This window comes from Balearica regulorum, chromosome 7, assembly GCF_011004875.1.
Source record: "Balearica regulorum gibbericeps isolate bBalReg1 chromosome 7, bBalReg1.pri, whole genome shotgun sequence".
Classification (NCBI taxonomy): domain Eukaryota; kingdom Metazoa; phylum Chordata; class Aves; order Gruiformes; family Gruidae; genus Balearica; species Balearica regulorum.
The window spans coordinates 16,140,913-16,168,839 of NC_046190.1; the positions used below are offsets into that span (position 1 = coordinate 16,140,913).

The following is a 27,927-nucleotide window of genomic DNA, read 5'->3' on the forward strand; positions in this document are numbered from 1 at the left end:
GGCTGTGTGGCATACAGGGAGGGATGCATGGAGGACGGTGGCGGTGGCGGTGGGGACAATGCACAGGAAATTAGAGCGAGCAGCAGCCAGATATGCTGCGGGGGGAAGGGAGCTGCTGTGCTTCACCAAGGGCTACACGCAGGCAGGGGGGAGGGTCTTCTGCTGAGTTGGGGCCAGCATGAGCACCAGCCACATCCTCGAACACCTAGGACCTGCCTTTCCCATCCCCGGGGCAGAGGTGTCCCAGCTTTCCTAGGGTGCTTGCCCCATCCCTGCTGACCTAGCACCCTGGGAGTGGGGACCGTCTTGCAGCCAGCAGCATTGACTTCCTGTGTCCCTCTGCCTGGTGACTCATCTGCCACCCCGGGATGCCCCTGGGTAGAAGGGAGCAGAATGCTGGGGACCAGTCTGCCCCTTGTTTGCATTGCAATGTGCAGAGGGGTGGCACAGGGCTGTTAGCTGGCAGTGCCAAGTGCTCCGGCCATTCAGGGTGAGCCTGTGGGGTGGCAGTGCCAGGTGATCCCCATAGCCCTCACAGGAACAGCACTGCTCTGGGAGCTGGGGGACCCTCAGCAGGACAGGAATCCGTCCAGGATCAGCTGGATTCATGGAGCACCCAGTCTGTCCCCTCCAGCAAATTCCAGATGGTACAACACAAACTGGGTGCAGGTGAGTAGAGCAGTGCTGACACAAGGCACTAACCTCTAGGATACTTCGCCGGGGCTGTCATTCCTTTTTCTAGAGCATCATGAACACCGAGACACCTGCACACAGCCTGGTGGGTGCACAGCAGACACACATGCTGTCAGCATACTCACGTGCACCTACATGCACACATACAACAGTCTGTGTGCAGCCATCCCGTCTGCACGCACTCTCTGTGCTCACACATGGTGTGTGAGCACTCAATGCGCTGCCCAAATATGCACACAGCCCATGCAGACACACACACACCTGCACTTACACGTGCATGCAGCAGCGTGCGCACACCCCACCATGCACACTGCCCTGTGCACTGCTGCTCGCTGCACCCACCACCACAGCTGGGCAGGCTGCACCAGCCACCCTTGCTGGTTTTCCACACTAGAAGAGGGGACAGGCTGTCACTGCAGCACACTGCGGGACCCCTCAGCCACCGAGCCGAACCTGGCTCCTGCCTGGCACTGCTTATTTCTCTGGTGGGGCTGTGCTGGGACCTCCCTGCTCTGAGGGTCTAATTTCCACCCTAAATGTGTTCATGGATAATTTATCCCCAGTCATTTATCCCTGTGCTAACGTTGTCTTTTAGCTGAAATAGCTCTTCTCCTCCCTGGCGTTTACCCCGCTGATGTATTTATAGTGAGCGCTCCTCTCCCCCACAGCCTGTGCTGTGCTGGGCACGAGCCGCTGTCCTCCCATCACCGGTCTCCTGGGCTCTGCCTCCCCTGGCAGCCCCACAACGCCTCTGCTCCTCTCCCAGGCTGGCTCCAGCACAGGCAGGTCTCCCAGGGCCCATGCAGGGACGCAAGTCCCCAGCCCTGCCAGAAATGCCTCTCCTGGCTCCTCCTAGGATTGCTTTTGGCTCTCCCATAACTGCACGCCCGTTGTGCGGCGGCTCACAGCGATGGACTCCCATGCTCAGCTGGCTGCTCACTTGGTCCCTCTTCTCCCTGCTGTCCCCTCCCTGTCACTGTCCTGCAGCGCCTGACCTCCAGCCTTGCCCATGGACCCCTGCCCGCTCTGGTCCTGCACCCCAGGCCAGCCCACTGCTACCCGTGCCGACACCTCCCTGCCCGGGGGGCTCTTTGTGCTGGGGCTGGCAGTGACCTGGTGACTACCACCCATCCCAGTGGCTCCCTGTGAGCTGCTGCCTCCCAGCACCCTTCCCCAGTCCTCCTGCCAGCGAGGTCCCTCTCAGGTGCTCACTGGGCACAGGAACCCCTGGCGAGGCGTTATCTTATTACAGAGGCCAAGTCAACCCTGAAGTGTGTTTAATATCTTCCAGTCCTCTTCATCACAGGTTTACCGTACCCTCAGCAGCAGCAGGGTGTGAAGGCTGGGCCCTAGGTGCTCCCCACCCAGGGGGGCCCCTGGGGTGCCCAACCCCTGCCCTGGGATCCCCAGCCCCGCGGCTCTTTCCCACCCCAGTCCCTGGCTCTGCACAAGCCTCCCTGGTCCCTGCACGGTCCCCAGCTGCTCCTGTCACCGTGCACAGTGCCCCTGGGTCCCCGCTTGGACTCTTCCTGTCGCCGGGACATCATTAGAAATGTTAATTATTAATTATCACTAAAAGCCCTTTTTGCTGCATTGCTGTTCTCTGCCTATCTCTGCCCCGTGCTGCCTGTAACCGGATCCACCCGCGCTCGCCTCCCGCCTCGCAGTCCCCATCCCTGCTTTCCCTTGCTACCTGCTGGGATGCAGGGTGGGGCATTGAGGGCAGTGCCCCATCCCCCTGCAGGATGTGGCCCCACGGGATGAGCTGAACTTGTCCTCCCTGGGATCCTGGAGCCGTGGCTGGCATGGAGATGCACCAGTACCAACACTCAGCCTGGGGACGGCCCTGCCTCATGCCAGGAAAGGGGGCAGGAGGCCAGAGGAGGCACCTGGCCAGTGCTGCGATGGAGCCAGGGACCATCAGCTCTTCTCAGCCAGGGACGGTGAGCTGCCTTGTGAAAGGAGCACTGGGACAGGGGTCCCTGGCTGGAGGGGGTCTCACCAGGGTATAGGCTGTGCTCTAGCCCACCCAGGCAGCATCCCTGGCTGGGTAAGAGCAAACATGCTGTGGGGAAACCTGGGGTGCTGCTGGCAGCTGGCTGGGGCTGGCAGGACCCACGGGGCTGGTACATGTTCAGGGCAGCCAGCTGCTTCATAGGAGCCATGCAGCTGCTGGGAGGCAGGGGGATGCCCAGCCTGCCCAGCTCAGCCTCCTCTGTCAGGGCCTCCGAAAGATTTATCAGCTCCAAGTGGATCCTGCTGATGAATCAATTCAAATCACAGTCTATTGAAAGCAGCCAGGTTCCTTCCCATGGGGCAGTGACTGTCACCGGACATGGCGGCAATGCCACAGACAGTGCTGGGTGAGATCGGGAGCTTATTCCAGTTGCAGCATCCCCGAGCACTGCCTGCCAGGCAGCAACCACCTCCTGGCAGCATCTCTGCCTGTCAAAGCTGGCCACAGCACCCTGGTACCTCCTAGGGACTGTGGCAGGATGGGCCACAATGGAGCGGGCTGCGAGACCATGCCAAGGGGGGGCTACCTCAAATCAGGATAAAACCTGGTTTCCCCCTCCAAGAGGTCTCTCCTGCTTATTCTCCCCATCTCCCAAAGGAGCCAGGCTATCTGGGTAAGCAAACTCCCCAGCCCCGGGGCTGTCACGGGCCACCCCATGCTGCTGCCCGGTCCTGCTGAGAGTGCTGGAGAGCAAGACAGTAGTGGGAAGGAGACAACAGCTATAGCTCAGGGAGAGGAATTTGGGGGCAAGCTCCTGGGGGAGCGCAGGGAGGAGCACCCAGGCCGCTCCTGGAGCGGTATTGATTCCTGCAGCACAAGCACTGTATTCTGTACCTATTCATTATAGATGTGCAGGAAGACAGGGAGCAAGAGACCCCAGCTCCCACCTCCACAGCCAGCCCACACTCCTAGGGGCATGGTCCCATCGCCTCCCTGCCTGCAAGCTGCCGGCAGCACCGGCGCCTGCCCGCACTGCGAGCTGCTTCCTCACATTATACAGCTCTGTCACGAGCCACCGAGTCCCCAGGTGTTTGGTGCAATAATGCAAAGCAGATCTAATCCACCCCAGCCCCGAGCTCTCTGCAGTCCCATCCCCACGGGCTGAGCATGTCCCCTGGCCGGGCATGGGGGAGAGACCCAGGGTTGCAGGTGCCCTGGGTGCCCCCAGCACGCTGCAGCTGATGGGCAATTCCCTCCTTGCCCCTGTGTGCCCTTTGCAGCTCCCCAGGGCTTTTCTTTGCCAAAAGCACTCTGTAATCACTTGCTCCGCAGCAATAAATCACAGGGATGATCACAGAAGCACGGGCCGGCGCTGGGCTCCCCAGGACCGGGGTGCAGCGAGGCGCCTGAGGCGATGCTTGGCCCCAGGACGTGACTCATTTTCTGGTGTTTCAGTGCTAAGCCCAGTGATCACAGCTCGGGGGGGGTCTCAGGCCATGCTGCCAGGTCTCTGACCTCCCTGTGTTGTCTGGCTCCTTTTGAGCCAGAGCAGAGCAAGCAGGGACTCCTCTGCACCCCACGTGCAGTCCCAGAGGGTCCCCAGGGCTGGCTGGGGGCTGACGCGGCTGCAGCAGCCTTGGTACCCCAGGACAAAGTGGTACCGTGTCCCCAGACCGTGCCTGGCTGTCTGTGTTCCTCCTGCTCACAGCCTCCTGTCCCCTCTGACACCTCCATGTGTGTGTTGAGCCAGCAAGTTCTCAGCTCCCTGAGAGCCCTGGGAGTCACAGGGGGTGACAGGCTTTCTGGTGGCTGGGAGGAGGCTCCAGGGCTGACAGGCAGGGCTGGGGGAGAAAAGGATGCTCAGGGAGCCAGAGCAGAGCTGAGGTTGTCCCATGCTGCCTCTTCTTCCCATCCCAAGGGCCGTGGCTCAGCCCAGCACAGGATACTGCGTGAGTGGGAGCTGGATGCATGGCTCGCCTGCGATCAGACCCAGATCTGGGGCCGCTGACAGCTTCTTTCTCTCCCGTGCTGCTCCTTTCAGCCTGTGCCTCCCCACAGCCCTGGCTGACGTAGCTGCAGATGAACAGACAAGGAGAGCCAGGCAGCACTCCCGGCCCGCTCTGCTGTCCCCTGGGAGACACAGACATGTCAGCTTTAGATCAAGACTCTTCAGAAGCAAGAGCAGCCCCAGGTATCAGCAGAGAGCGGCCGGATGGCTCCCAGCACTCGCTCCCACTGGCTGCATGACACGGACAGTGGGTTTTAGGATGCTAAGGCAGCCAGGATTGGGGTGCTGAATCCTCTGGTGCAGAGCCATGGGATGCTGCACCAGCGCTGGGCTGAGTGCCTGGGCCATGGCTGGGCTGGGAGCAGACCTGGCAGCAACAGCCAATCCCTGCCCTGGCACTGGGAGCAGTGGGAGCCCAGTGCCACCCTGCTCTGCATAGAACATCAGTCAGACCTTGGAGAATGGGATCTCCACACCTGGGAAGACTCCTAGGACCCCTGAGACCCCTCCTAGCCAAGGAGAAGGTGGGCCACGGCCAAGCAAAGCCCTACAGCCCCACTCTGGGGTAGCTGGTCTCAGGGGTTGGTGCAAGTAGGGTGCCTCTACACTGCCCCCTTGCCCTCACCCATCCCCTCTTCCCTGGGGAGCATGGGGGTGTCAGTGGTGTAATGGGTCCCTGTCCTCGTGGGTGGCAGTCTGGAGGGTACCCCAGTGTCCCTTGTGGGAAGCAGGAGCACAGACACAGCTGCTGGAACTGGAGAGGACACCTGAGGATGTCTCCAGCAGGGGAAAGTGAGGGGGTCCTTCTGCATCCCACACCTCACAGCACTCGGACCATGCTGCTGCTGCCATGGAAACTGCCATGGAGCATCATCCTGCTGCACCAGCCAGGGCAACCAGGGCACAGCGGTCCCCAACCTTCCTTGGGCTCTGTCTGCGGGCACCTGGGTTGACAGATTGTGAGAGGATGGGTGCTCCCTGCCAGCCACTGTCCCTGGGTCACCCTGGGGCTGTGATGGGACGGGGGCACCCCGGGTGGGACACCCAGGGCACGGCAGGGACGGAGAGGCCGGGGAAGTGCTGATGGGGGGTGTCTGGTGCCACGCTCAGACAAACCCAGCTCCCACGCGACCAGGGGCTCCACGCTGCTTGGCCTCCCACAAACATAAATCATTTTCTAATTTATAACATGAATAATTGATTTTGCCTCCGTAGCTGGCGATAAATCTCCTGTGCGCACATGCATAAGAAAATAATAATAATGAAAGCGATCAGGATCTGCTGCCATCGATTAGCTGCAAGAGGGACCACGGTCCCCTGTGTGCCATGGCAGGCTGGGGCAGGGGCTGCTCCCCGGGGGGGTGCAGGGTGGCCCTGCATAGTGTGAACCTTCTTTGTCCTGCACAGGGCCACGCAGCTGGGGCGAGATGACCCTACCCATCCGTGTCTGTCTTGCCCAAGGGTTTCCCTGCCCAGCCTTCCCTTCCCGGTCCCTGGAGTGATCCCGCAGGACTGTGGTGACGGAGCACAGCTTCTTTTCCAGGGCCTTGCCTTGTTCACACCTGCACCCAAATAAAGGGAAATCAAAGGTAAAACATTATAGCTTGGGTCCACCGCTCAGCACAGAAGAACAAGGTGTCTGGGGCTAATGTACCATCTGTGCTGAGCCCCCGTGGCTGTACTGGGACCCACACTGGGCAGTCAGGAAGGTCTGAGTACTTCAGGGCATCCCAGACCTCAGGCATCAGCAGTCCCAGACCTGTAGCTGCACCGGAGGAGGGATGAGATGCTTGGCACAGCCCCATGCACTGATGCCCCATGCAATGACTCAGTTACACCTTGCCAGGATGGCAGGTCACTGGTCCCCGGTCCCTCAGCAGCTGCACACCCTCTGGGGAGCTGCAGAAGCTGCGTTGGCTGCCGGCTGCCTGGGCACCAGCCTCATGTCCCACCACACACAGGTGGCGTGTGCGCTATGGGGCATCACTCCTCCCTCACCCACACCATCAGGCTGCCTGGGAAGCAGCTGCTTGGGAATTGCATCGGAGAGCTTCGGCTCATTAGGAAGCTGATCCTGGGCAAGGGGGCAGAGGGGGGGCAGAGACCCCCTGTCCATCAGCCAGACAAACCAGGGCGCCTGCACCAGCCTGCCCAAAGCCTTCACAGCCCTGCGCCCCAGCGAGCTGGGTCACGGCCCCCCTCTGCCCTCAGCCTGCAGTGACAGCAAGCCCCACGCCTGCCTGCATCCCCTGGGCCACCCTCTCTTCCACTGCCAGCCCTCGCCCCGCCTGTGGGAGAATCCAGCCGTGTTCCCCGGGGCGTCCCATCCTTCCCCCACGGGTGCAGGCCCCGTCTCGGGAGTGCTCTGCAGCACCAGAGCTTCATTAGGAGCCGGCGGACGCGCCGGTCCCGGGCATGCTGCCCTCGCTGCCCACGCTGCCTGCGAGCGCGTGGAAGCGCCGGGCCCCCGTTCATTATCTGCCGGGCGCAGGCAGGCTGCTCCTCGCCAAACCCCAGGAAGGAAGCAGAGCAAACCTGCCCGGCGCAGACACCTTCCCCCGTCTGGGTGTCTGGGCAGCCGGCATGCCGGCCGGCTCGCAGCCCTGCGGCGGGAGGGCGGGATGTGGCCCGGGGGTGCCCGAGCCCCCGGCAATTCCCCCGGTGCCCCCCCGGCAGGCAGAAGCGGGGGTCTGCGGGCCCAGCCAGCACAGCCGCAGCGAGCACCGCTGCTCCCGCCTGGTGGGTGACATTAAACGGTAACGGGAAACCCACGGCAGCCTCCCGTGGGGTCAGCCGGGAGCGGGAGCGGGGGTCGCTCTCCCTCCTGCTGCTCTGTGTCCATCACCCCCCCAAGCCACGGAGCACCCTGCCCTCGGCCCCCTTCCCCCGCCTGCCGAGTGGTGCCTGGGGGCGGAAGGGCCGCGGTGGCACCGGGGCTGCCCGCGGCGGTCCCAGCTCCGGGGACGCGCCGAGGATCAGGGCGGCGGCCCAAGTTCCCACGGGGTGCCGGGGCCGGGGGCTGCGGGGCTGCCAGCGCGACGGGGAAGGAGCGGCCGCCCGGGGCGCGGGGCGGTGCGGTGCCGGTGCCGCACTACAGGTCCCGGCGCTCCCCGCGGCGGGGCGGGATGGGGCGGGTTCAGCGCGGCGGAAGCGGCGGCGCGGAGCGGCGGGGGACCCGGCGCGGCCACTGGTAACGGCGGGGGCCCGGCCCGGCCCGGCGCGGCTCTGCCCGCGGGGTGCTCGGGGCAGGGGCACAGCAGCCCGGGGTGCGCGCCTTGACCCGGTCTCCGGGCTGCACGCCGTGTCCCCTGCCCAGTTCCGGGGCTGCTCACTGTGCCCTCTGCCCCGCTCTCCCCCACCCCCTGTCCCAGCCCCGACCACCACCCCGCTGGCCCTGGAGCACGCAGGTAACATGCCATGTTGCAGACCCCATAACTCTCCCCAACTTATTGAGTCACTCACGGCGCAATGCCTGTGGTGACAGCCCTCTAGGGCAGGGGAGTTATACGACATCCCCGAGTGCTCGGTGCACCACGCTCTCATGGCTCATGAAACATGTCCCTGGTGCTCCCAAACACTGGATGCTGTTTTTCACGGCTGCCTGCCTGGCCTCGGTATCCCCTCTTTCCTTAACGCTGCCTGCGGGTCTTTGCGTGTTGCCCACCACGGGGCTGTTGCAGTCTTGGGGTGGTCCGTGGCATGATGCTGGTGTCTGGCTTTTATCCCTTGCACATTTTGGGGTTGTCACCCTTGCCAGTCGCTTTTTGGTTTGAGCGCACCCAGGGCTCTGGGTCTTGCTTTTCAGGCTGCTCCTGCCCACCGGGTAGCTGCTTCGGGTTATTTTACCTTCATTTTCCCAGGCTGGCTCTTGTTTCGTTTCCTGCCTACGTTTTTCGGATACTCTGAATCATTTCGCTGCTTTGGCCGGTGTTGCAACACCTCTCTGCTCAGGATCATCTACAAATATAATTACAATTCACTATTCAAGTGAAAGTTTGGGAGATGATATAAAACAATACCCTGAAGTTCAGCTAAATTGCATCCTGCTTGCCTTATCCAAAGGCTTTACCAAGCGATTCTTCTGAAATGACTCCCGCTGGGCAAGCCAACATCCTTCATCCAGAAGCCCACCGTGGTAGGTGTGCAGGCTCCTTCCTCTGGATGTTATATTCTGTGCTAGGGATGGGCACAGAGTTTATCCTGCGCCTGGCTCCAGTTTTACGGCCCTTCGTTGCAAAGAAAATCAGTGTCTGGTTTGCTCTGCCCAGTACCATGTGTGTGTCGGCAGGTTAATTGGTTTGTATTAGCGCTGGCCATGCCGGCCAGGTGAGTGTGTCTATGTGGAGATGCTGTTTTTGCTTTCTCTGCAGCTGTTTTTGCAAGGCCTCTGCCTCATTTGCATTTTTCTGGTTAAAAACAGTAATTTTGCCCTTTTGAGTCATCTTTATTTTTGAGCCATCATTAATTTTCTCTCCCTCCTTGTTTATTAATAGACCTTTTCACTTTTGTGCTGATTCTGCCTGGGTATATTTGTAAAGTCCTTTGTATTTCCCTTAGCCCTCCAGCTGTTAACTCTTTCTGCTGGTTTGTTGTCCCTTTTTTCCCCTGCAGCAGCGAAGGATCACTATCGACTTAGAAATCCCCCTCTTTTCTGAAACCTTCCCCTTCTCTTGTTCCAGGTATCTCCTAAGAGCATCACAAGTGAAAGGCATGATTGAAATCTCTTTTCTCAGCGCCTTTCATGCCTTTGCTGCCTCCTTGCATAGCCAGCATTTGCTCTGGCTGCTAGAGAGCATCTTTCTCCCAGCAGCAGGGAAAAGGGACGTCTTAAAGCCCACAGGGCTGCAGGCAGGCATCGGATGGGACGTGACTCTCTGCTCCTTGAAGTGCTTTGCTTTGCTTCATGCTGCTGCTCTGTGTTCTTGTGTTCGCTCTGCCTCTCTCCACCAGGTATCCAGGTCCTTCCCTGGCCCTGTCGCTTGCAGCGTGAGCTGAGCAGGCTGAGCTGGAGCTCTCCTCAGAGCAGGAGAGGTTCAAGGTAGCCAAAACCTCTGGCAATCCTTACCTGGGCTGCTGGGTGCCGGCGTTGTGCAGTCGGCGAGTGTGCTGTGGCACGTGCCTGGCGTGGGATGAGCCCCGCGAGCTGTGGATTCCCCAGCGGGGCTGTTTAGAATCTCCTTGTACCTGCCTTTTTATTAGTCTTGTTATTATATTTACTTTTTTCCCCTCCAAAGAGCCCAATCTGCGGCAGGCTGTAAAGAGTGACATTGCGGGCGTGCGAGCTGCATGCCGAGACTGCGCGTGGTCCCCCAAGGCTCCCGGTCCCCGGTGCTGTCCCCATTCACCATCGAGGCTTTAAGGTTATCTGCTCTATCGATGGGAGTATGGATTGAGTGGAATTAGAAACCTCGAAGGCTAAAAATACAGCTCCCTGCCAGGAAATGCGGCAGCCTGCTGGGAGGGCGCTGGGTGGCACCGAAACTTTTCCGGGAACTGGCACGCTGCATGTGAGCCCCGCAGCCCAGCATCCGTGCCTGTTCCTGGACTCCCCTCACAGGGCTGTGGCTGGCACCTCTGCCCGCAGCAGGAGAAGGTGGTGGGTGCCCTGGCTTTGCTGTCAGAGCCACGCTATAGGTGTCCTCACCTGCTGGGTGGGGATGCAGATGATGGAGGAATTTGGCGATGCACTGTGCAGCGTGAAGTAGGATCTGCGACATGCTCAGCTATGTTTTGCTGTTATTTGTGGGGTCCTTCCCCAAAGAGGAGAGGGAGAGAAAGCAGGGAGACAATGCTGCCCATCTGTGCTGCAAACGGTCACTAGAGGAGAAACGCAGGCTGCCACATTGCCCGAGCAGCTGCTCTGAGACCTCACAAACTTGTGCCATGAGCACAAGCTTCCCATGAGCAGCGTACTCCTGGGGATAGTGCGAGGGGAGCCTGTGCCTGTGGGGAGCATCCCCTTGGCCCCACCAGGCTGTGTTGTGCTGTGTTGGTGGGCATTATATGCCAGGCAGCTGGGCAGCACTTCCTCCGCCACTTTTACTGTGGTACCGTGGCATGCCTGGTCCGCAGCTCCCTTTCCCAGCCTGGTGCGATGATGCCAAGCTGTTTTCCCAGCCGGTTCCAAAAAGCAGGGCAGCACCTGGGGCAGCACAAGCCCTTTTGGGGATGCGCTGCCCACCTCCATGTGGCTTTGTGGGGCGAGCAGAGAGCTTGGTCCCAGAGTTGGGAAGCGACAGGCTTGCCCTGCCCAGCATAGTGTGAATGAGACCCGAAGCCAGGGCTGTTGCTCTGCCTCCCGGAGCGTGAAATCAGTCGGTGCCGACGCGTGGCCGTGGCATCGATGAAGTGTGTAATAGGCTGGGGGCAGGAGCTGTGCTGCCCTGTGGGGAAAAAGCAAAGTGCTGCAGCATCCTTGCCAGCGTGGGCCAGCCACCACCTTGCTGTGCTCCTCCCTGGGCTGTGGGAAGCGGCTCTTCCCCGGCAGCGTATGACAGGCAGAGGCAAAGCTGTGCGGGGAGAGGATGCTCCCAGCGCCAGTCATCTGGCTAATGCCGCACCATCTGCTTTGGAGGGTGAGGCAAGGTGAACGGCAAGCTTTCGAGGAGCCCATAAATCCTGCGTGCCAAGGCTCTTCTTGGAGGTGACTCGGATCTGCGTGGAGCAATGCTGCTCCTGGCTCCTTCCCATGCTGGAAATTCTCGGGAAGCAGAGCTTGGGAGGATCAGCGATGAGGGGGGGTTCGGTGATGTCCCATGGGCTGAGACTCTGGGCTTGGCTGGGAAAAGTCCTTTAGCAGAACGTGCTTTCGTGTGGTTGGAAGCTCTGCGTGGTTGGAAATGGTGGTGCCGGGGGGGGGTCCCGGTGCCCCCTCCCCTCCGGCACTTGGGCTGCCGCTTGGTGAGAAAATGTATAATGCCTCGGTGTTGAAAAATGACTAATCTAGACCTTGGAGGCTTTGTAGGATACGTTCTTTTCTTGCGGTCGATAAAGATAAAGGGGATCGTTCTGCCAGCAAAATTAGTGTATCAAAGAGGGGGAAAAAAAATGACAAGAGCTGCAGAGACAGAAAAATGGTTGGGGCAGCCCCGGGATGGTGCCCAGCATCACCGCGGCGCCCATGCCTGCGCCTCGTGCCGCGGTGCATGCTCCTGCCCACCTCCGCGGCACGAGGCGCAGGCACGGGCGCCGCGGTGATGCTGGGCAGCACTGCCCTGCCCGGGCTTGCCAGCGGTTTCCAGAGAGCCGTGAGAGACCCATCCATCACGCCAAGGCAGCCGTCAGTCTGTCCATCAGGAGGAGGGGATGATGCCGTGCGGCACGGGCAGTCCCGGCCGCTTTCCAGCCGGTGGTTGGCCTCCCCTCGCCTTCCCGGCACCGCTGCCGGCTGTCGGCGAGGGGCCACGGGGAACGTTCGCGCCTCGGTCGGGGGCTGCGTAGAGGGGAGGCTAATGTACCGGAGGTGCCTCGGAAATGAGAGCCTTGGATGGGTTCCTGGCCCTATTGATCCGCCGGCAGTTTATGCATCCTGACATTCATAATCTTGGTCGGTGCTGATGGTCCAGATTAATGGACCCGGGGGCTGTCCATCCGTCACTTCACATTAATTACTGAAGAGGTGTTTTTCCAGTGATTTACCTGACAGCGGCCCGTGATGAATCCCCCTAAACGGAGTGGGCAGTGATTAATCACGGGGCCCCGGCCTGGCCCCACGCTACCTTCCCCTCAACCACAGCGCAGCCCCCCATGCCATCCGTCTCCATAAACCCTGCCTGATGCATATTTATAGGAGCGGGGGGGGGCTGGCAGCTTGCGGCCTGCCTGCTGCTGCCAAAGATGATGAAAAATAAATCTCTGCCGGGATGGGGCAGCGGTGTGCCGGGGTGGCAGCCATGGTCCTGCGCTGGGGTGTCCCTGCACTGGGGTTTGGTTTCTGTTGCTCCGTGACGGCCATGGGCTTCTCTGCAGTTTGTGATGCATGAATGGTGCAAGGGCTCTGTGTCCTGCTTCAGCCACAGCTGCTGGCCCCTGGGGCGGGGGGGGTCCCCGGCAGCAGCTGCTGGAGCAGGGCAGGCACCTTGGTGATGCTGGCAGGGTTTCCCTGCTTCTCCCATAGCCCGGTACACCCACCGAAGGCTCTAGGACTGCAGGGTGCTCCACATGCCAAACCCCATCTGCAGAGCCACAACCACGGGGGCAGTATTGGGGCTCCACTATCCATCACTCTGTGCTGGCCGCTGTGGGAGTGAGGGTGGGTGCTAGGCTGGGACCCCGACCCACCGACCTGGGCAGGGGCTGCCCGCTGTGTGCCCGGCTGCAGGGCTGCTGGGATGCAGCAGGGCAGTGACGCTGTCTCTCCTTGGCAGGTGGTGGTGGCACCATGCAGCAGGAGGCGGAGGGCGGCCGGCTGCGCCGCAGGAAGCCCGACATGGCCCTCTACGTGCCCAAAGCACGGCGGGAGAGAGCGGCGCAAGCGGCGGGTGATGTGCCGGCCAGGCACTGCCGGGAGCCTGAGAACCACCGTGTGGCACAGGACGCTTACCGGGGCAGCGGCGAGGGGCAGAGGCGAAGCTCCCGTGTCAGGACACATGTGGGCAGAGCGGTGAAGAAGGAGAACAAGGTGGATGCTGGCCCAAAGGAGCCGCGGGCAGCCTCTGCCGGGCACTGCCAGAGGCTAAGAGGCAGCTGCCCCATCACACCAGAGAGCCTGAGGGCAATACCCAGCGTGCAGGAGCCATGCCCAGATCCAGCTGTTGCCCAGCCCTCGGACAGGTGGGACAAAGCATCGCATGGTGAAGAACTTGGGGAGCTTAGTCGTGGCCGCCAGATGATGAGGACCAAGCCTGACCCTCCATCCCCACCGAGTGCCCAGCCTGGGGCCACGGAGGCTACCCTCGAGCTTGGGGGTGACCCCGCTAGCCCAACGCCCCCCGCTAGCCCAGCACCAGTGTGTTGGACAGGGCCAAGCAGTGTGTTGGAGCATTTGGGGGACAGCACCCCGGATCCAGCCAGGGACCTCTGCCAGCACCCGGGAGAGGGTGTCCTGCCGCCAGCAAGGGCAAGCAACCAGGGCAGCGTGCCCGGGCTGACGTGGGAGGCTGCAGATCCAAAAGCCCAGGGAGAGGAAAGGGAGCCTGGGGGGTTTCTTCTGGCAGGGCAGAGCGAGGCTGGGGTGCTGGCAGAGGAGGAGGAAGAGGAGAGGCAGGGAGGCATGGCTGAGCTTGCTGGGGAGAGCACCATGGATGTACCAGGAGCTGGCTGCGAAACCAGGTGCTCGAGGGGTGGCGTGGGTGATGCGCCGGTGCTCCCCGAGGAGAATACCCCGAAGCACAACATGGGCAGCCCATCCCAGCTCCCACCCAGCAAGGAGGAGAGTGCTGCCAGGGCCAGGGATCCCAGTGAGGAGGGCATCCCGGTGCCCACTGCGGAGGGAGCAGGCAGCACTTCTGCCTGCCCAGATGGCAGCGCCGGGGCTGAGAGTGGTCTGCTGGGTTTTGGCAAGGAGCTGGTGAGCAGCACATGGGAGGGGGCATGTCCAGAGAGCCGCAAGCCCCCGCTGCCCCTGGAGCTGCTGTGCTGCGGCATAGAGGGGCTCTCGCCCGTGGCCTGGGTCGAGGAGCCAGCAGGGGCAGATGAGGACACAGGCTCACCGCAGCAGCACCCGTGCAGCCGGGAGGCCAAGGAGGAAGAGGGAGGTCTCCGCAGTGGCTCCCCGAAGGTAGAGCCCCCCAGTGCCGGGACCCTGAGCCAGGCCAGCCCAGGCGCTGAGGAGAGCTGGGACGCGTTGTTCAATGATGATGGGGACTGCCTGGACCCGCGCCTGCTGGAGGAGGTACGTCCTGCGAGCCGGCGCCCACGGGGATTTGCAGGGATGGTGGCTGCTGCCTGCTGGGATGCGGGGGCAGGGGTCCGTGGGGGTCGGCTGTCCCTGTGTCCTCTGGGGTGGGCGCATGGAGGGGCAGGCTGCACCCGGGGCACGTGGCCAGCCTGGCTGTGCTGCCTGCTGTCACCACAGCTGTCACCCCAGCCGTCCCCGAGGGCACGAGCTGCCTGTGGTGCCGAAATGCCTGGGACCTCCACCTTCCCCCCTGGCTCGTTCCCATCCCATCCTGTGGTGCTGGTGGAGGCTGGGGGAGATCTCACTATGGTACATAAAATGCACCCAGTAAAACCTGCTTGGGCGCCGTAAACTGCAACTGCACCCTCGTGAAACTGGGGCTGGTGATAAAGAAATGGGCTGAGACGTATGGGCTCCCATTGAAATAGCAACGGGATGTTTCCTCGAAACTATGGCTTCTTAATCAGCTGTGGCTCGTTACCATCCCCTCCTGCACGCGTGTGGCTGAATTTACTACAATTAGCTGCTTAGCACTGGGACCCACGCCGTTTTCCTGACATTCGCGAGGAAAGCTCGGCTTCTGCAGCAAGGCTGGATATCCCTTATTGCATTTTAAATCAGTAGCATCAAACTGGTAATTTTCCAAATGACATTAATGTGCCCAAAGTAACAAACAGTGCTAATATTGTTACAGCCAGCGTCCATCCACCCCAGGCTGGAAGCAGGGTGTGAATTGGCGGATGGTGCCTGATAACAGCTGCTGGGAAGGGATGAGATCAACTCAAGATCATCGTTACTGAGGAGCACTGGTACCCACCTCATCCGTGGGGCTGTGCTCGGGTTGGCATGCCCTCGCCAAGCCTGGTGTGGGGCTGGGACAGGGAGATTTGGGTACCCCATCCCTGGCTGTGCTCTCCCCAGCCAGGAGGTTGTGGTGAGCGCTGGCGCAAGGGGGATGGTGCTGCTCCGACGGCAGCCGGTGCACGTGGCACTGGCACTGGCTTTCCGTGGGGCTGGCACGGGGGGACACGGCTTCGTCCTCAGGCGCAGCGGAGCAGCTGCTTGGCCCCGCTGGGGAGGCAGGTCAGGGAGTGCCTGTGTTATGGTGCAGCCGTAGGATGCTGTGGGCAAGGTTGTGCCGTGCAGCACCAGTGCTAACTGTGGACAGCTCTGGAGCATCCGTGTGAGCTCCCCCGTGCACAAGCTCTGAGCAAAGTTTGAGCTTTCCAGGGAGTTTCCCAAAATGGGTGAATAAGAACCTGAAAAAGGGATTTTTCAATTAAAAGTTGCCATCTTCACCCCCCTGCAGATTCCCATGCTGAGCCTGGTGCTTCCTGAGCCCTTCAAGCTCTTGGCATGCAGACGTGGCTGCTCAGGGAGGGTGCAGGCTCTTGGGGAGAGGGAGCTGTTGTTAATTAACAAAAAGGACAAGAAAATTAGTAGCGTTCTTCCTCATAACTGAATCCTTATGCACTGCGGATAGCTGGCAGAGAGCAAGATTTATGATGTTCTGTGTGGAGGAGAGATTTCTGATAGCGGACGGCTCTTTAATCTAGCAGGAAAAACACCACAGTGAGATCCATTGGCTGGAAGCTGAAACCAGACAAATTCAGAGTAGAAATCAGTTTGAACACAGAGGGTAATTAAGCACTGCGACCATTTCCTTGCAGGCTCAGTGGACTCTCCATCGGCCGGCGGGGCGGGGGCCACGGTGTGTGCGTGCGTGCCGGGGGCTGTGGTGTGTGTGTGCTGGCATGCGCCTCCCCTCCAGCTCTGGAGGTGCACTCTTGGTGAGCGAGCAGGAGCATGAGCGAGCAGCCACGGACCCCTCTAATGTGCTTCAGCAAGGATTCATCATTAGGGAGCAGGAAGGCATGATGGACGGGCTTCATTCCCTGCAGCATCCTGCCTCTGCTGTCTGTCCATCTGTCTGTCAGCAGATGCTTCCCAGTGCTGGGTGCTTGCCAGGGCTGGGGGCCATACCCTGGCTCCTGCTCCCTGCCCTGCCCCACAGCTGGGGGGCTGTGGGATGCTGCGTGCCTGGGCTGGCAGTGCGGGGGGACCTGTTGAGCCATGCCTGCCGTGCGGCTGAGCCCGGCTGCCAGACGGCTCCTGTCCTTGCCGCCCCGCCACACTTGGTGATTTGTGAAGGTCAAGGACCGCTCCGACACTCTGCGCTCCCGCTCTCTAATCATCTTCCTGGTGCATGGCACTAGCTGAGTGCTCTGCTCCCTCAAGCGATGCTGCAGGGCTTCATCCTGCCCGGGGACGGCTCCTTCGTGTCCCCCGAGCAGGCATGGGTGCCTGCCGGGTGCGCTGCCCCGCACAGGCTGCGCTCGGTTAGTGGGTGATAGTGGCGGGGCAGGTGGCTCTGCTGGCAGTGCTAGCCTGTCCCATGAGCTCCATAACTCAGCTCTACCCTCCACCGGCATCCAGCCGCCCTGGCAGCACCCCCTCACCTGCCGTGAATCCATCTTCCTCATAAAATTGTTGGAATGAGCACTTTTTATTGACTGAGCTGGCTGGGATTTATGGACTCTAACCTTCCAGCCATGGTGTGCTCTGCTACGATCGCTTGGGGGATCGGGCTGGGAACCTGGCTGAGTTATGTACCCCCTCCCCGGCACCACGCTGGCCCCACACTCCGGAGGAAACGGCGGAGCCGCTGGCAGCTTTGGGCTGCACCTGGCCCAGTGTCACAGCTGGAGCGGGGCCATGAATCCCCTCAGCCGCTGGCACAGCACGGTTTGGAAGTGGTGCCCACCAGCACCGATGCTGTGGGGCGGAGGGGAGCAGAGGGGTGGCTGCACCCTCGTGTCGTGGCAGTGGGAGACTCCTGCTCGTATTTTAAAATGAAGGTTGAAAAATGGGAGAGGAAGAAAAGTGCTACAGCTGTCATCTTTTAGGGCTGGAGAAAGTGCCCCACTGTGAGATAGTAAACGTGCACAACCCGTTTAGCTTATCAAAAAGAAGATCGAGAAGGGACTTGATTAGTGTGAGTAAGTGCCATCACAGAGAGGGGACCAGGGACTGTGAGGGCTCTTTAATCCAGCTGAGAGGCAGAACAAGAACTGCCGGCTGGAAAGCAAAGCCATACAAATTCAAATAAGAAATAAGGCATAAATTTTTAGCCACGCAGGTGATTAACCACCAGAACTTGCTCCTCAGTGGAGCTCTGGCTTTTCCATCTTGGCGTCTGGGGTGCCAATGGGCTGCTTCGGTGCATGTGCTGCAGACGGGACATGCCGAGCCTGGTGTTCCCACGTCTTTCCTCCTGGCCTTGCTGTCATGCTCCTTGTTCCCCAAATGTATTTTGGGCAGCACGTCACTGTGGAAGGAGGGGTGTGCTTGGGTATATGTGCGCTGTCTCACCGGTGCCATTCCTACCATGTCCCCAGCGGGATTGCGGAGTGCAGCAAGTGAAGGGATGCTGGTAATGGGAAAAGCAAGTGAATGGCGTGAGAGCCCTGGTCGATAACTCCTAATATCTCAACTCCATGAATCCATCTGCAGTGCTGGGGCAGGGTGCGGGGGCCGGACCACTTCCTGGGGAGGGCTTGCTGTGGGTCAGGAGCTGACGTGGGGCGGGCATGCACGAGTTGCTCAGTGCTGTGCCGCTCCCACCCCTGCAGCTCTCGGGAGGTGAGAAGCGCCAGGAGAGCCAGCAGTCACCCCGCTTTGACTACTACCGGGCTGAGCCCGCCGCACCAGACCTCAGTGATGCTGAGCTGCCCCATGTCATCGAGATCTATGATTTCCCTTCAGATTTCCGAACTGAGGACCTGCTGCGTGTCTTCTGCAGCTATCAGTGAGTCTGCTTGGCATTGCCCCATCCCTGGTGCTGGGGTCTCCTGCCTGGGGTCTGCTCCAGACCCCTGCCTACCCGATGCCGATGCCTTGCTGAATTTCCCTCTCTCTGGCAGGAAAAAAGGCTTTGATATTAAGTGGGTGGACGATACGCATGCCCTGGGCATTTTCTCCAGCCCCATAACAGGTACTGCTCCCAGTTCAGCTGGGGATGGGCAGAGGGGAGGCATCCCTGCCTCTCCCATGGCTGGATCCTGGGCATGGGGCTGGCCCCACACAAAGACACCTCTGCTCTCTCCTTGCAGCACGCGATGCCCTCAGCACCAAGCACCTGATGGTGAAGACGCGCCCACTCTCCCAGGGCACCCGTGCCTCTAAAGCCAAAGCCAGGGCGTACACGGGTGAGTGATGCTGCCCCGTGCTGGCTTGTGTCATGGGGCTTGTGCTGCAGCATCTTCATCCTGGTTATTAGGAAGGGATGGAGCAGCCGGCACAGCTCCACAGTGCTTAAGTGCTGCAGAGCTGTGCCAGCTGCCTTGTCTGTCCCGGGATGCCCCTACTGATGTCCCCCATCTTTGCTCACCCAGACTACCTGCAGCCAGCCAAGGAGCGCCCCGAAACATCGGCCGCCCTGGCCAGGCGGCTGGTGATCGGTGCCCTGGGGGTACGCAGCAACCAGACGCCAGCTCAGCGAGATGCGGAGCGGAGGAAGCTGCAAGAAGCCCGGGGTAAGATTTGGATGCCCAGATGGGCTGTGGTGTGGGGGGACCCTCCTTGTGGATGCCCCTTCTCACAGGGTGCTGGGTGGGAGAGGGCTGTGCCAGGGTGGGCTCCTGACACCTCTACAGGGAAGTGGGTGGCTGTGGGGTGATGGGGATGCGGGGTTGACCCTCCTCTTGTCTCTGCAGAGAGGAAGCGCTTGGAGAACAAGCAGCGAGAGGATGCCTGGGAGGGCCGGGACTGAGTCAGGAGGCTGCACCTTCAGCCCCTCTGGGAACCCCCCTGGGGTGCCCAGGCCCCTCTCTGTGGGCAGACAGGGCACCCTGCATCTCAGAGCTGGGATGGATCCTGCACCGCCTCCCAAAGCACTGGGCTGCTCCACCGAAAGGGCTGAGCAGGATGCGTGCAGGCTGGTTGGTGCCGTGCGGATGCTGTGCCGTCAGGCAGTGCTGCCCGTCCTGCCCAGGGCAGGACCCCTGGTGCTGCCTGCTGCAGCAGGAGCTGCTGTTGGGACGTGGGGAGCTCGGCAGCAAGCACGTGGGGCTGTGCGGGGCAGCCCTGGCCACCTGGCAAGGCCTTGTGAGCAAGAGTTTCTGTCCTTTATTTTGCTAATAAATACCATTTATTTTACTCTGTCTGGCCTGGCTGTGGCTTTCTGTACTCCTGCATGCCAGGGGTGGGGGGGGCTTGCATGCTGGGGACTGCTGCACATGGCTCCTGCCACCGTGGGGATGTGCACCCCTCCCAGGTGGTGGATGTCCCCGGCGGGTGGGTGGGGGGCGCAGGCAGGAGGGGTTGGGCAGGGCGGCAGGCAGGAATGTGCTGGCAGGGACCCTGTTTACTTCCGCGGAGCAGCTGCGGCCCCAAACAGCGGGGCCCTTGTCAGTGCACAGGGAGGGCCACGTTCCTGGCCCCGCGCGGGGCTGTGATGTGGTTGCGCTGCCGGCCCTGGCGGGCTGGGGGCTTCCTGCCATGCCCTGGGTGGGCGCGGGCGGCCAGGTCCTGCCTTTGGCTCCTCTGCTTTACATCGTCTCTCAGCACCCGAAAAAACACCCTTGTGTGTCCCACCGCCCCCATCCTGTAGCCCCCCTCCAGACTCTCGGGGCCACGGTTTGTGGGGCTCCCGTGCCCTTCACTGCAGGTGGGGACAGGAGGACAGTTCTTTTCCGCCACCCCTGCCAGTGGTTTGCTTGGTTTTGGTCAGGCCCACCTCACTCCAGCTTGCGCCGAAGGGCTTGTGTGGCTGCCCCATGTCCCTTGGCTGTCCCCCAGCTCAGAGGCAGCGGAGCCGGTCACGACCCTGCAGCGGTGGCTGCCTGCCCCCATGCCGGCGGTGCTGCCAGCTGGGAGCCGTCTCAGCCACCTTAGCCGCTGTTCCTGGCTGCTCACAGCTCGGCCAGTGGAAATTTCAGGCCGTGAAGCTGCTCTCATGTGGAAAGCATCTTCCCCACTGTCTGGCATCCCTTGAACCCCAACCCCAGCGGAGCGAGCCTCTGCCAGCACGCGGCTTGCCACGGCCCCTGGCCTCTGGCCACCCCACCGCGTCACCACCGTCCCCGGCAGTTCCTCCACGTGTGGGAACTGTCACGTGTGGGTACAGTCCTGCCTGTCCCAGCTGTGTGGGGCTGAGGCGGGTACTGGCAGCCCCCCCCCCCGCCTCCCCCCCCCCGGCTGGTGCCTGCTGGCAAGGTGGGGACAGGCAGGGGTGTCCAAGGAGAGGGGTGGTGCTGCCCAGTAGCTGGCTCGTCAGGGGCCAGGCAGTACAGTGTGGGTTGGTGGCATTCCCATTTATTTCCTTTAAAATTTTTTTGCTAGAAACCGTGGGAGGAAAGAAACACAGAGAGCAAGGGCACGGCCTCCCCCAGGAGCAAGGGCTGCAAGGGACAGAGTGGCCCCAGCCCTGCCCCCAGGGCTGGGAAGCGGCCAGGGCAGCCTGGGAAAGCCCGGCATGGCAGCTGCAGCCGTGGTGGCCAGTGGCCTGGCTGCTGGCCCATACTGCCACAGAGCTGGCCCAGACCCTTCGTGTGCACGGGGTCAGCCAGTTCAGGGCCAGGGTGCCCTGGCCGGCAGCGAATGGTAGTGACAAGCCAGAGCCACTTGGCACTGGCCGCATACAGGCAGCTGGGGGGCTGGTGGCCCTGGGTGGCAGAGGGGTGACACTACCTGGCTGGGGGACACATCGTCTAGACCAGGGTCATTCCCAGCTAGGGACTGGCTTTGTGGTCCTGGTGGGGAAGAGTGCAGGGAAAGGAGCAGGGGATGGTGGGGTTGGTAATAGGGTACCTGCTCTCCCATTGCACAGCACCTTTCTCCCATCACACAGCACCTTTACTGAGGACAGGACTGGTACACAGGTGACAGTGGCTGGGGCCTGTCCTGAGTCTGCTGGGGCCAGGGGGGCAGGAGGCCAGGCTGAGGTAGACATCCTGGGGGGGGTACTGGAGCCACAGAGGTGGGGGCTGCTGCAGTACCTGGGTCCTCTCTTGTAGGTCCCGCTGGCGGCATGGGGCTGGGCACCCCCGAGTGCTCCCCACCGGCCCCGGTGCTCATCTCCATCCTCTGCAGCAGCATTAGTAAGTACAAAAGCCTTTGAGTCCTTGAGCTCAGTCCAGTGCTGCTGGGGCGCAGGGGCCGGGGTGCAGGAGCCAGGCTGCCCCACAGCGCTGCTGGGAACGTGCTGATGCCGGGGGGGGGGGGGGGGTCACACAAGGTTGTTGGCAAGGCGCTCCTGTCGCTCCAGATCGCTCACCACATCAGCACCGTAGGCATCACCTGAGGAGAGCGACAGCATGAGTGGGTGGGGGACATGGGACCTGTGGCACCCCCAGCCCCGCCGCTTCCTCCCGCCCTGCCCACCATGCCCCCTCTGATCCTGGCCCTCCATACTTGTGTGGCAGCCATGCATCCAGACGCGCTGCCCATCATACTTGCACTGGCACCGCATCACATTGTTGGAGAAATCTGACTCGGCCACCTCATGCTTGGGGTTCACGACCACCTGGGGAGGGTGAGGAGCAGGGCTGGGGGCACTGTCGGCCCCCTGGAGTGCTGCTGCGCCTTGGCCAGCCTGGGCCATGGCACACACCGCGGGGTGCAGAGCAGCACCCCGATGTGCAGGGTGAGGGGTGCTGGTGGTGCCCATGGAGGGCAGCCCACAGCCCTCAGCTCCAGTGGCTCGGTGCCACTCTGCCCCTCCATCCCCGTACCTGGAAGGTGTAGCTGCCTGGCGGCACATCGGTGATGTCGATCCACTGGCAGTCGATGTCATGGCGGTAGGTGTCCCAGCACCCCACGCTCACCCCCTGCTCCCCAAAGTTGGCGCAGGCGAAGCGTCGCTGCAGCCCTGTGGTATGGAGAGGAGGTGAGGGAGGGCATGGGCAGAGCCTCCATCGGCGAGCAGGATGGGGGGGTCGCTGGCAGCTCTATGGCTGGCACCTACCCTCAGGGCAGTTGGTGTCCTCCAGGCAAAAGCTGGCCTTGTGCCCTTCGGCCACCTTGGTGCCATTGAGTGTCAGCAGGTCATAGTGGGTAAAGACCTCAATGCTGTGGAAGTGCCTGTGGAGACAGAGGCTGAGCACGGTGCCGGTGTCCTGCCGGGGAACACGTGCCCGGCCCAGCCGCCCACTCGGGAACAGGAAGCACCCAGAGGCTCTGAGTAAATTACAACCTTGAAGCCAAATAAAGCCGTAATGACAGTGCCGGTGCAGACGCTGCTAATTACCCTGGGTGGGCCAGCCTCTGCGGGACGGGTGCCACCGTGCCCTGCCTGGCCCAGAGAGGGGGCAGCCCCCTGACAGCCCCTGCCACAGGCCACTCACCGGTGGCATTGGTGCCAGGTCCAGGCATGGCGCCCCATCCTGGGTCGGAAATCGGCTCTGCCCAGGTTGTGGATCTGGGAGGAGAATCGGAGGAGGCGGCGGTGGCCATAGGGCCAGTGCATGTCGTCAGCGGAGCGGGAGAGGCAGCGCTCCTCATGGGCACAGTACAGCAGCCCCAGGGGCCGGTCCTCCAGGTAGGCCGTCTCCTGCACCAGCTGGGCGTTCATCACCAGGTCCGGGGCATCTTGCACAGAGCAGATCAGCAGGGATGGAGCAGGCAATCCCCACCCTGCACAGCCCCCCTGCTCTCTGTACCAGGAGAGGAGGGTGTGCCCCCTCCCAGCAGTAGCCCATGGGCTCCCGGTACTCACGGGCGGTGCAGGTGACCCCCGCCGAGAAGCGTCCCCCGCCACTGGGGCAATGGACAGGGCCGTGGCGCTGGCACTGCTGGAGGGCCAGCTCGGTGCCAGTGCAGTGCACCCCGCTCATCACCACCCGGGCGGCATCGGGGCTGCCTGCCCAGTACCATGTCTCCTGGGCAGAGGAAGAGCACAGCGCTGGGACCAGCCCTTGCACCCCCTGCCAGCACCCACCCCGCCTCCCCTGCCAGCTCCCCTGCCCCAGCACTGCCACCAGGGCTTGTCCTCCCAGGCTGTCCCTTCCCAGAGCCCCCGGCCACCCCATGTCCACATCACGCAACACGTTGGACCCCTGGCAGCCCAGGCCCCAGGCTGGGACCCCGCTCACCTGGAGAGCATGGCTGGCAAAGCCCAGCCCCAGCTGCCTGCAGACGACCATGGCCTCGTTCAGGCCCCACTGTGCACCACACACTGTGCCCCACTGCAGCCGCCCTTGCAGTGGCACCAGCACCTCCACCACACCTTCATCAGGGCTGCGGCCCCCGGCCAGCCGCACCTGTGGGCAAAGAGGGGCTGAGCCAGAGTGTGCGGAAGACCCCCAGCCCTCCCACCCGGCGCTGCAATGGGGCAGTCAGTCACACACATCCAGGTGAATGTCTCCCTGACATTCCTCTTCCTCCTTTCCACCCCACAAGACTACTTTTGCCATTGGCTCATCCTGCAGACCCCCATCAGCATGCTGCTGTGTCCTCCCCCATCCCCAGGGCCACACCAGGGCTGCTCTGAGCATCCAAACTGGGGCACAGAGCTTGGGGTTCAGGGGCTGTGCAATGGGGTTGGGGTTCCACAGGCTCTGGGGAGGAGGCAGGGGCTCACCTGGCTCTGGAAGTCCATGAGGGGCATGTGGCAGCGGACAGCAGCGTCATCCTCGTGCCGGCAGCCGCTCCGCTCAGCGTCCCGGAAGCGGCACTCACCCAGGGAGCGCTCATGGCCGGTGCACCGTACCTCGCTCATGTGGATGGGCCCCAGCCCTGAAGGTGGGTCAGCACTCCCTGCTCTGTGCCCATCCTGGAGCAGGGAGGACCTCTGCCCTCCTTCCCCCGATCTGGGCGTTCCCTACGGGAATGGGGCTGCCCATGGCACGACCAGCCAGGGGAACCCCATCCCAGTGTGGGCTGGAGCTGCCTGGACTGCCAGGATGCTCCAGCAGCACCCAGTAAACCAGGGGTTTTCCCCATCATGCCCCTCCAAGCCCAGCAGTGCCCTGAGTCCCTGCCATGTTGCCCACCTCACCTTGGCCCATCTGGGCTCCCACCAGGGCCTGCTTCGCCGTCCCGTAGCCCAGCTGCCGGCACACCACGCTGGCTGCAGCCAGGTCCCACTGCTTGTCACACACGGTGCCCCACTGCCCATGGCGCAGCACCTCCACCCGGCCCTCACCAGCGTGGGTACCTGCTCGCAGCCGCACCGGGAGCACCTGGGAATGGGGAGCAGCTGGTCAGCGGCCTCAGGGTGCACCCACCCCATGGGCATGGGTGCAAACGGGGTGGCCGAGTGCTGCCTGGCTCCGGGACCCTCCGTCAGCAGGACGGGATGCGGGGCCGTGCTGGGGCTCACCTTTCCTGGGGAGGTCTTGCTCCTGCCCTTGCCCGTGCCCTTCTGGAAGGCAGGGCCAGGGACGCAGCTGACAACGGCATGCATGCCATGGGGGCAGGCATGCTGGCGGGGGGCTGGTGGGGCCACCTGTGTCGGGCAGCGGGCCAGGTGGGGCTCCATGCCCTGGCACCGCACCCTGTGGACCCAGAAGCTGTTGTTCCGGCTGAGCGTCTTCAGGCTGCCGAGGGAGAGGAGCAGGGGCCGGCGTCAGCTTGGGTGCTGCAGGCTCTCCCCCACCCAACACCCGCACTGGGTGCCCAACCAGGGTGCCTCTGCCCACCCTGCCCAGGGCTGAGCCTTACCTGGAGTTGGGGTCCTTCAGCTTCATGTTCCAGAGCTTCCTGTGGGTGCACAGAGCCAGGAGGTCCGGGGTGGCCATGCCAACCCTGCGGGGCTCCAGACCCCCCATCCCATCATCCCTGCCCTTCCCAGCACCTCATGGCAGGACTTGGAGCAGTGGCCCAAGGCGGGGGTGGAGGGGCTGAGGGCCACTTGCCTCTCCTCTCCTTCCACCCACACTTTTCTGGCCACGGCTGGTGACCATCCCCACAGCCACCCAGCTGCTGCTGAGCCCAGCTCTGCCCCTCGTGGAGGCCCCAAGAAGGGGACCCAGGCATGGCCAGGCCCTACCAGCACCCCGCACACCCACCCAGCATCCCTTCCCTGACACCCCCTGGTCTCTTGCCCCCACGTGTCTAGCCAGGCACCCTGCCCCATGTGCTCCACAGCAGCAATGCAGCTCTCCCGCATCCCTACCGGTAGAAGCTGGTGTTGACGTGCTTCTCCCGGGGGAAGCCCAGCATCCCGCAGACCACACGGCTGTTGTTCCTGGTCCAGCCGGCATCGCACACCTGCCTCCAGCGCCCGCTGTGCTTCACCTCCACGGCACCCTCCGTCACTGGCATGCTCAGCTTGGCCCGTGCCAGGATGGGCTTGAGCCGCACCTCCTCCAGGCTCAGCCCTGGCACCTGCCACGGTGGGCACAGGGGTCGGCATGGGGGCTCCAGCATCGAGGGCAGGGTGTGCAGGATGGGAACAAGGGAAAGGGACCTGCCCCAGACCCCCGTCCATTCTGCTGGGCACTTACTTCTCCCAGGTGACCAGAGATGGTGGCCAGAGAGGGGGCACCAGGTAGGCGCTGTCCTGAGCACACCACACCGGCATCCTCACCGTGGTGGCAGTCGCTGGTGCCCCAGCCATTGTGAACGCACTCTGCCAGGGAGCCCTCACTGCCCCCACACCGTACATTGTCCAGCCAGATGGGGCCTGAGAGAAGACACGCAGGGCTGGGGGTCACCGTTGGGGGGATGTCTCCATCTCCCTCTCCAGCACCATGGGCCCCATCCAGCCCTCATTCCCCACCTGCCCCCTACCTTCCCCTTGGCCGTAGGTGGCACTATGGGTCCAGGTGACAGCCGCGGCGTAGCCCAGATGCCGGCAGGCGACGGTGGCCGCGTGGAAGTCGAAGCCATCATCGCAGACAGTGCCCCATCGTCCCTGGTACAGCACCTCCAGCCGGCCCTCCCCAGCAGGCCCCCGTGGCCCCGCTAGCCGCAGTTGCACTGGGGCTGGCTCCTGCCCGCTGGGGGCCACCCGGCACAACAGCAGCACCAGCAGGAGCAGGATGGGGCTCACACCAGCCAGCATCACCATTGTGGCTCTGCAAGTAGGATGCCTGGGGACAGCCCAACACTGAGCCCTTGGGGACCACAGTGGGGTGGAGAGTGCTGCTGCAAGCCCCCCCGTGCCCCAGGAGCTGGGCAATGGTGGAGAGATGTCATGGCCCCTCACAAAGTAGTGACATCCCTGTCCCTGTGCTGCAGGGGATGCAGGGGTTGGTCCCTGCCACACACAGCTTGCAGTGTCCCCCACCCTGGAGTTCAGCCCCAGCTCCACACCCACCTGCCCATCACCAGGGGCACCCAGCCCTGGCACAGCCCCCTCAGGCACCCACTGCCCCACAGTCAGCCTTGCCTGCCAACAGCCACAGGAACCCCCATGAAATTACACTGCCTCTATTGCTTCCTGCCTGCCCCATGCTTCAGGCCACGAATGGGGGCCCCACAGAGGTCCCCCCGCCCTTATCTCCCACCTGAACACTGTGCCAGACACCAGAGTCCCCTCCTTATCCCACACACAGCCCCTGTCCCCCATCACCCCACTTCTTCCCCTGCATCCCTGCTCGGAGCACTAGTGAGTTTGCTGTCGGTCCCCCCACCCCGTGCCCAGACCCCCACTCCCGGGGCCATCCCCGGCACTCACCCTGGCAGAGGGTGACGGTGCAGGACAGGCAGCAGCGTGGGACAGGCAGCAGCGAGGACACACGGCGCCAGCTCCCGCCGGCCTCCAGCAGCTCTCCTGCCGCCGAGCACCGCCTGCCGCCGCTTTTATGGTGCGGCGGGGTGGGCCGCCCCGGGTGGGGACCCGCGCTACCCAGCCCGGCCCCCCCGCACCGTGCCTGGAGCCCAGCCCTGCACCCTGCTTCCCCCCCCCTCCCTCCCCCCCCCCCCCGCAGTCCTCCTCTGCCACCCTGGACCAAACCTCCCCCCCCCCCAGCCTGGAGGATCTGAGCACCCCTGGGATAGCCCCTACCTGCTGTGAGCCCGGACCCCCTTGCGCAGAATGAACTCAATGCCTCCAGCCAGGGATGCCCCCTCCCAGCATCACCGCACCGCAAGGCTGGCCCCCAGCCAGACAGAGCATGGGTTTTCTGGGGGTGATAAACTGCCAAGCTAAGGACACCCCACAAGGACACCCCTCGCCCCTTCCCACCCCACTCAGCAGCTCCAGTGGTTGCGCAGGCATAGGGTGCCTGGGGCTGCTGCAATGGGGCCAGGACTTGGGGGGCACAGAGACCGGGGGAGGCTGTGGGGTGGAACTGGGAGACCAAAGCAGGGTCCTCCCGGGGCTCAGGGCATCACCCGGGCCATACCTGAGCCAGGCTGGCTGCAGGGGTCCCCAGGCACTGCTCCCCTCTGTGGGACGTGGAGTCAGGGGATGCCCCCCCTCACCTGCCCCGGGAACAATTTCCGGCTAGGGGTGCTGCCAGTCTCCAGGGCACCCCGCTGCCC

At 62.7% G+C, this 27,927-nt stretch overlaps 2 protein-coding genes across 2 annotated transcripts; one reads left to right on the top strand and one right to left on the bottom strand.

The window, feature by feature from the left end:
* Positions 1 to 7,786: 7,786 nt before the first annotated feature.
* R3HCC1L (R3H domain and coiled-coil containing 1 like) lies at positions 7,787 to 19,653 on the top strand. The gene is made up of 7 exons (XM_075758161.1): positions 7,787 to 7,848; positions 13,025 to 14,490; positions 18,129 to 18,304; positions 18,420 to 18,490; positions 18,609 to 18,704; positions 18,891 to 19,031; positions 19,212 to 19,653. The coding sequence occupies exons 2-7, from the start codon at positions 13,039 to 13,041 to the stop codon at positions 19,265 to 19,267; spliced, it is 1,992 nt and encodes a 663-aa protein (XP_075614276.1). The 5' UTR covers positions 7,787 to 7,848; positions 13,025 to 13,038; the 3' UTR covers positions 19,268 to 19,653.
* A 1,676-nt stretch (positions 19,654 to 21,329) lies between these two features.
* On the bottom strand, positions 21,330 to 26,669 carry LOXL4 (lysyl oxidase like 4). Its single transcript, XM_075757508.1, has 14 exons — positions 26,230 to 26,669; positions 25,944 to 26,122; positions 25,613 to 25,824; positions 25,159 to 25,197; positions 24,818 to 25,034; positions 24,494 to 24,677; positions 24,077 to 24,231; positions 23,589 to 23,756; positions 23,213 to 23,375; positions 22,842 to 23,085; positions 22,463 to 22,578; positions 22,230 to 22,366; positions 21,910 to 22,021; positions 21,330 to 21,795 (listed from the first exon to the last, which is right to left on the bottom strand). The coding sequence occupies exons 1-14, from the start codon at positions 26,507 to 26,509 to the stop codon at positions 21,725 to 21,727; spliced, it is 2,277 nt and encodes a 758-aa protein (XP_075613623.1). The 5' UTR covers positions 26,510 to 26,669; the 3' UTR covers positions 21,330 to 21,724.
* Positions 26,670 to 27,927: the final 1,258 nt, after the last annotated feature.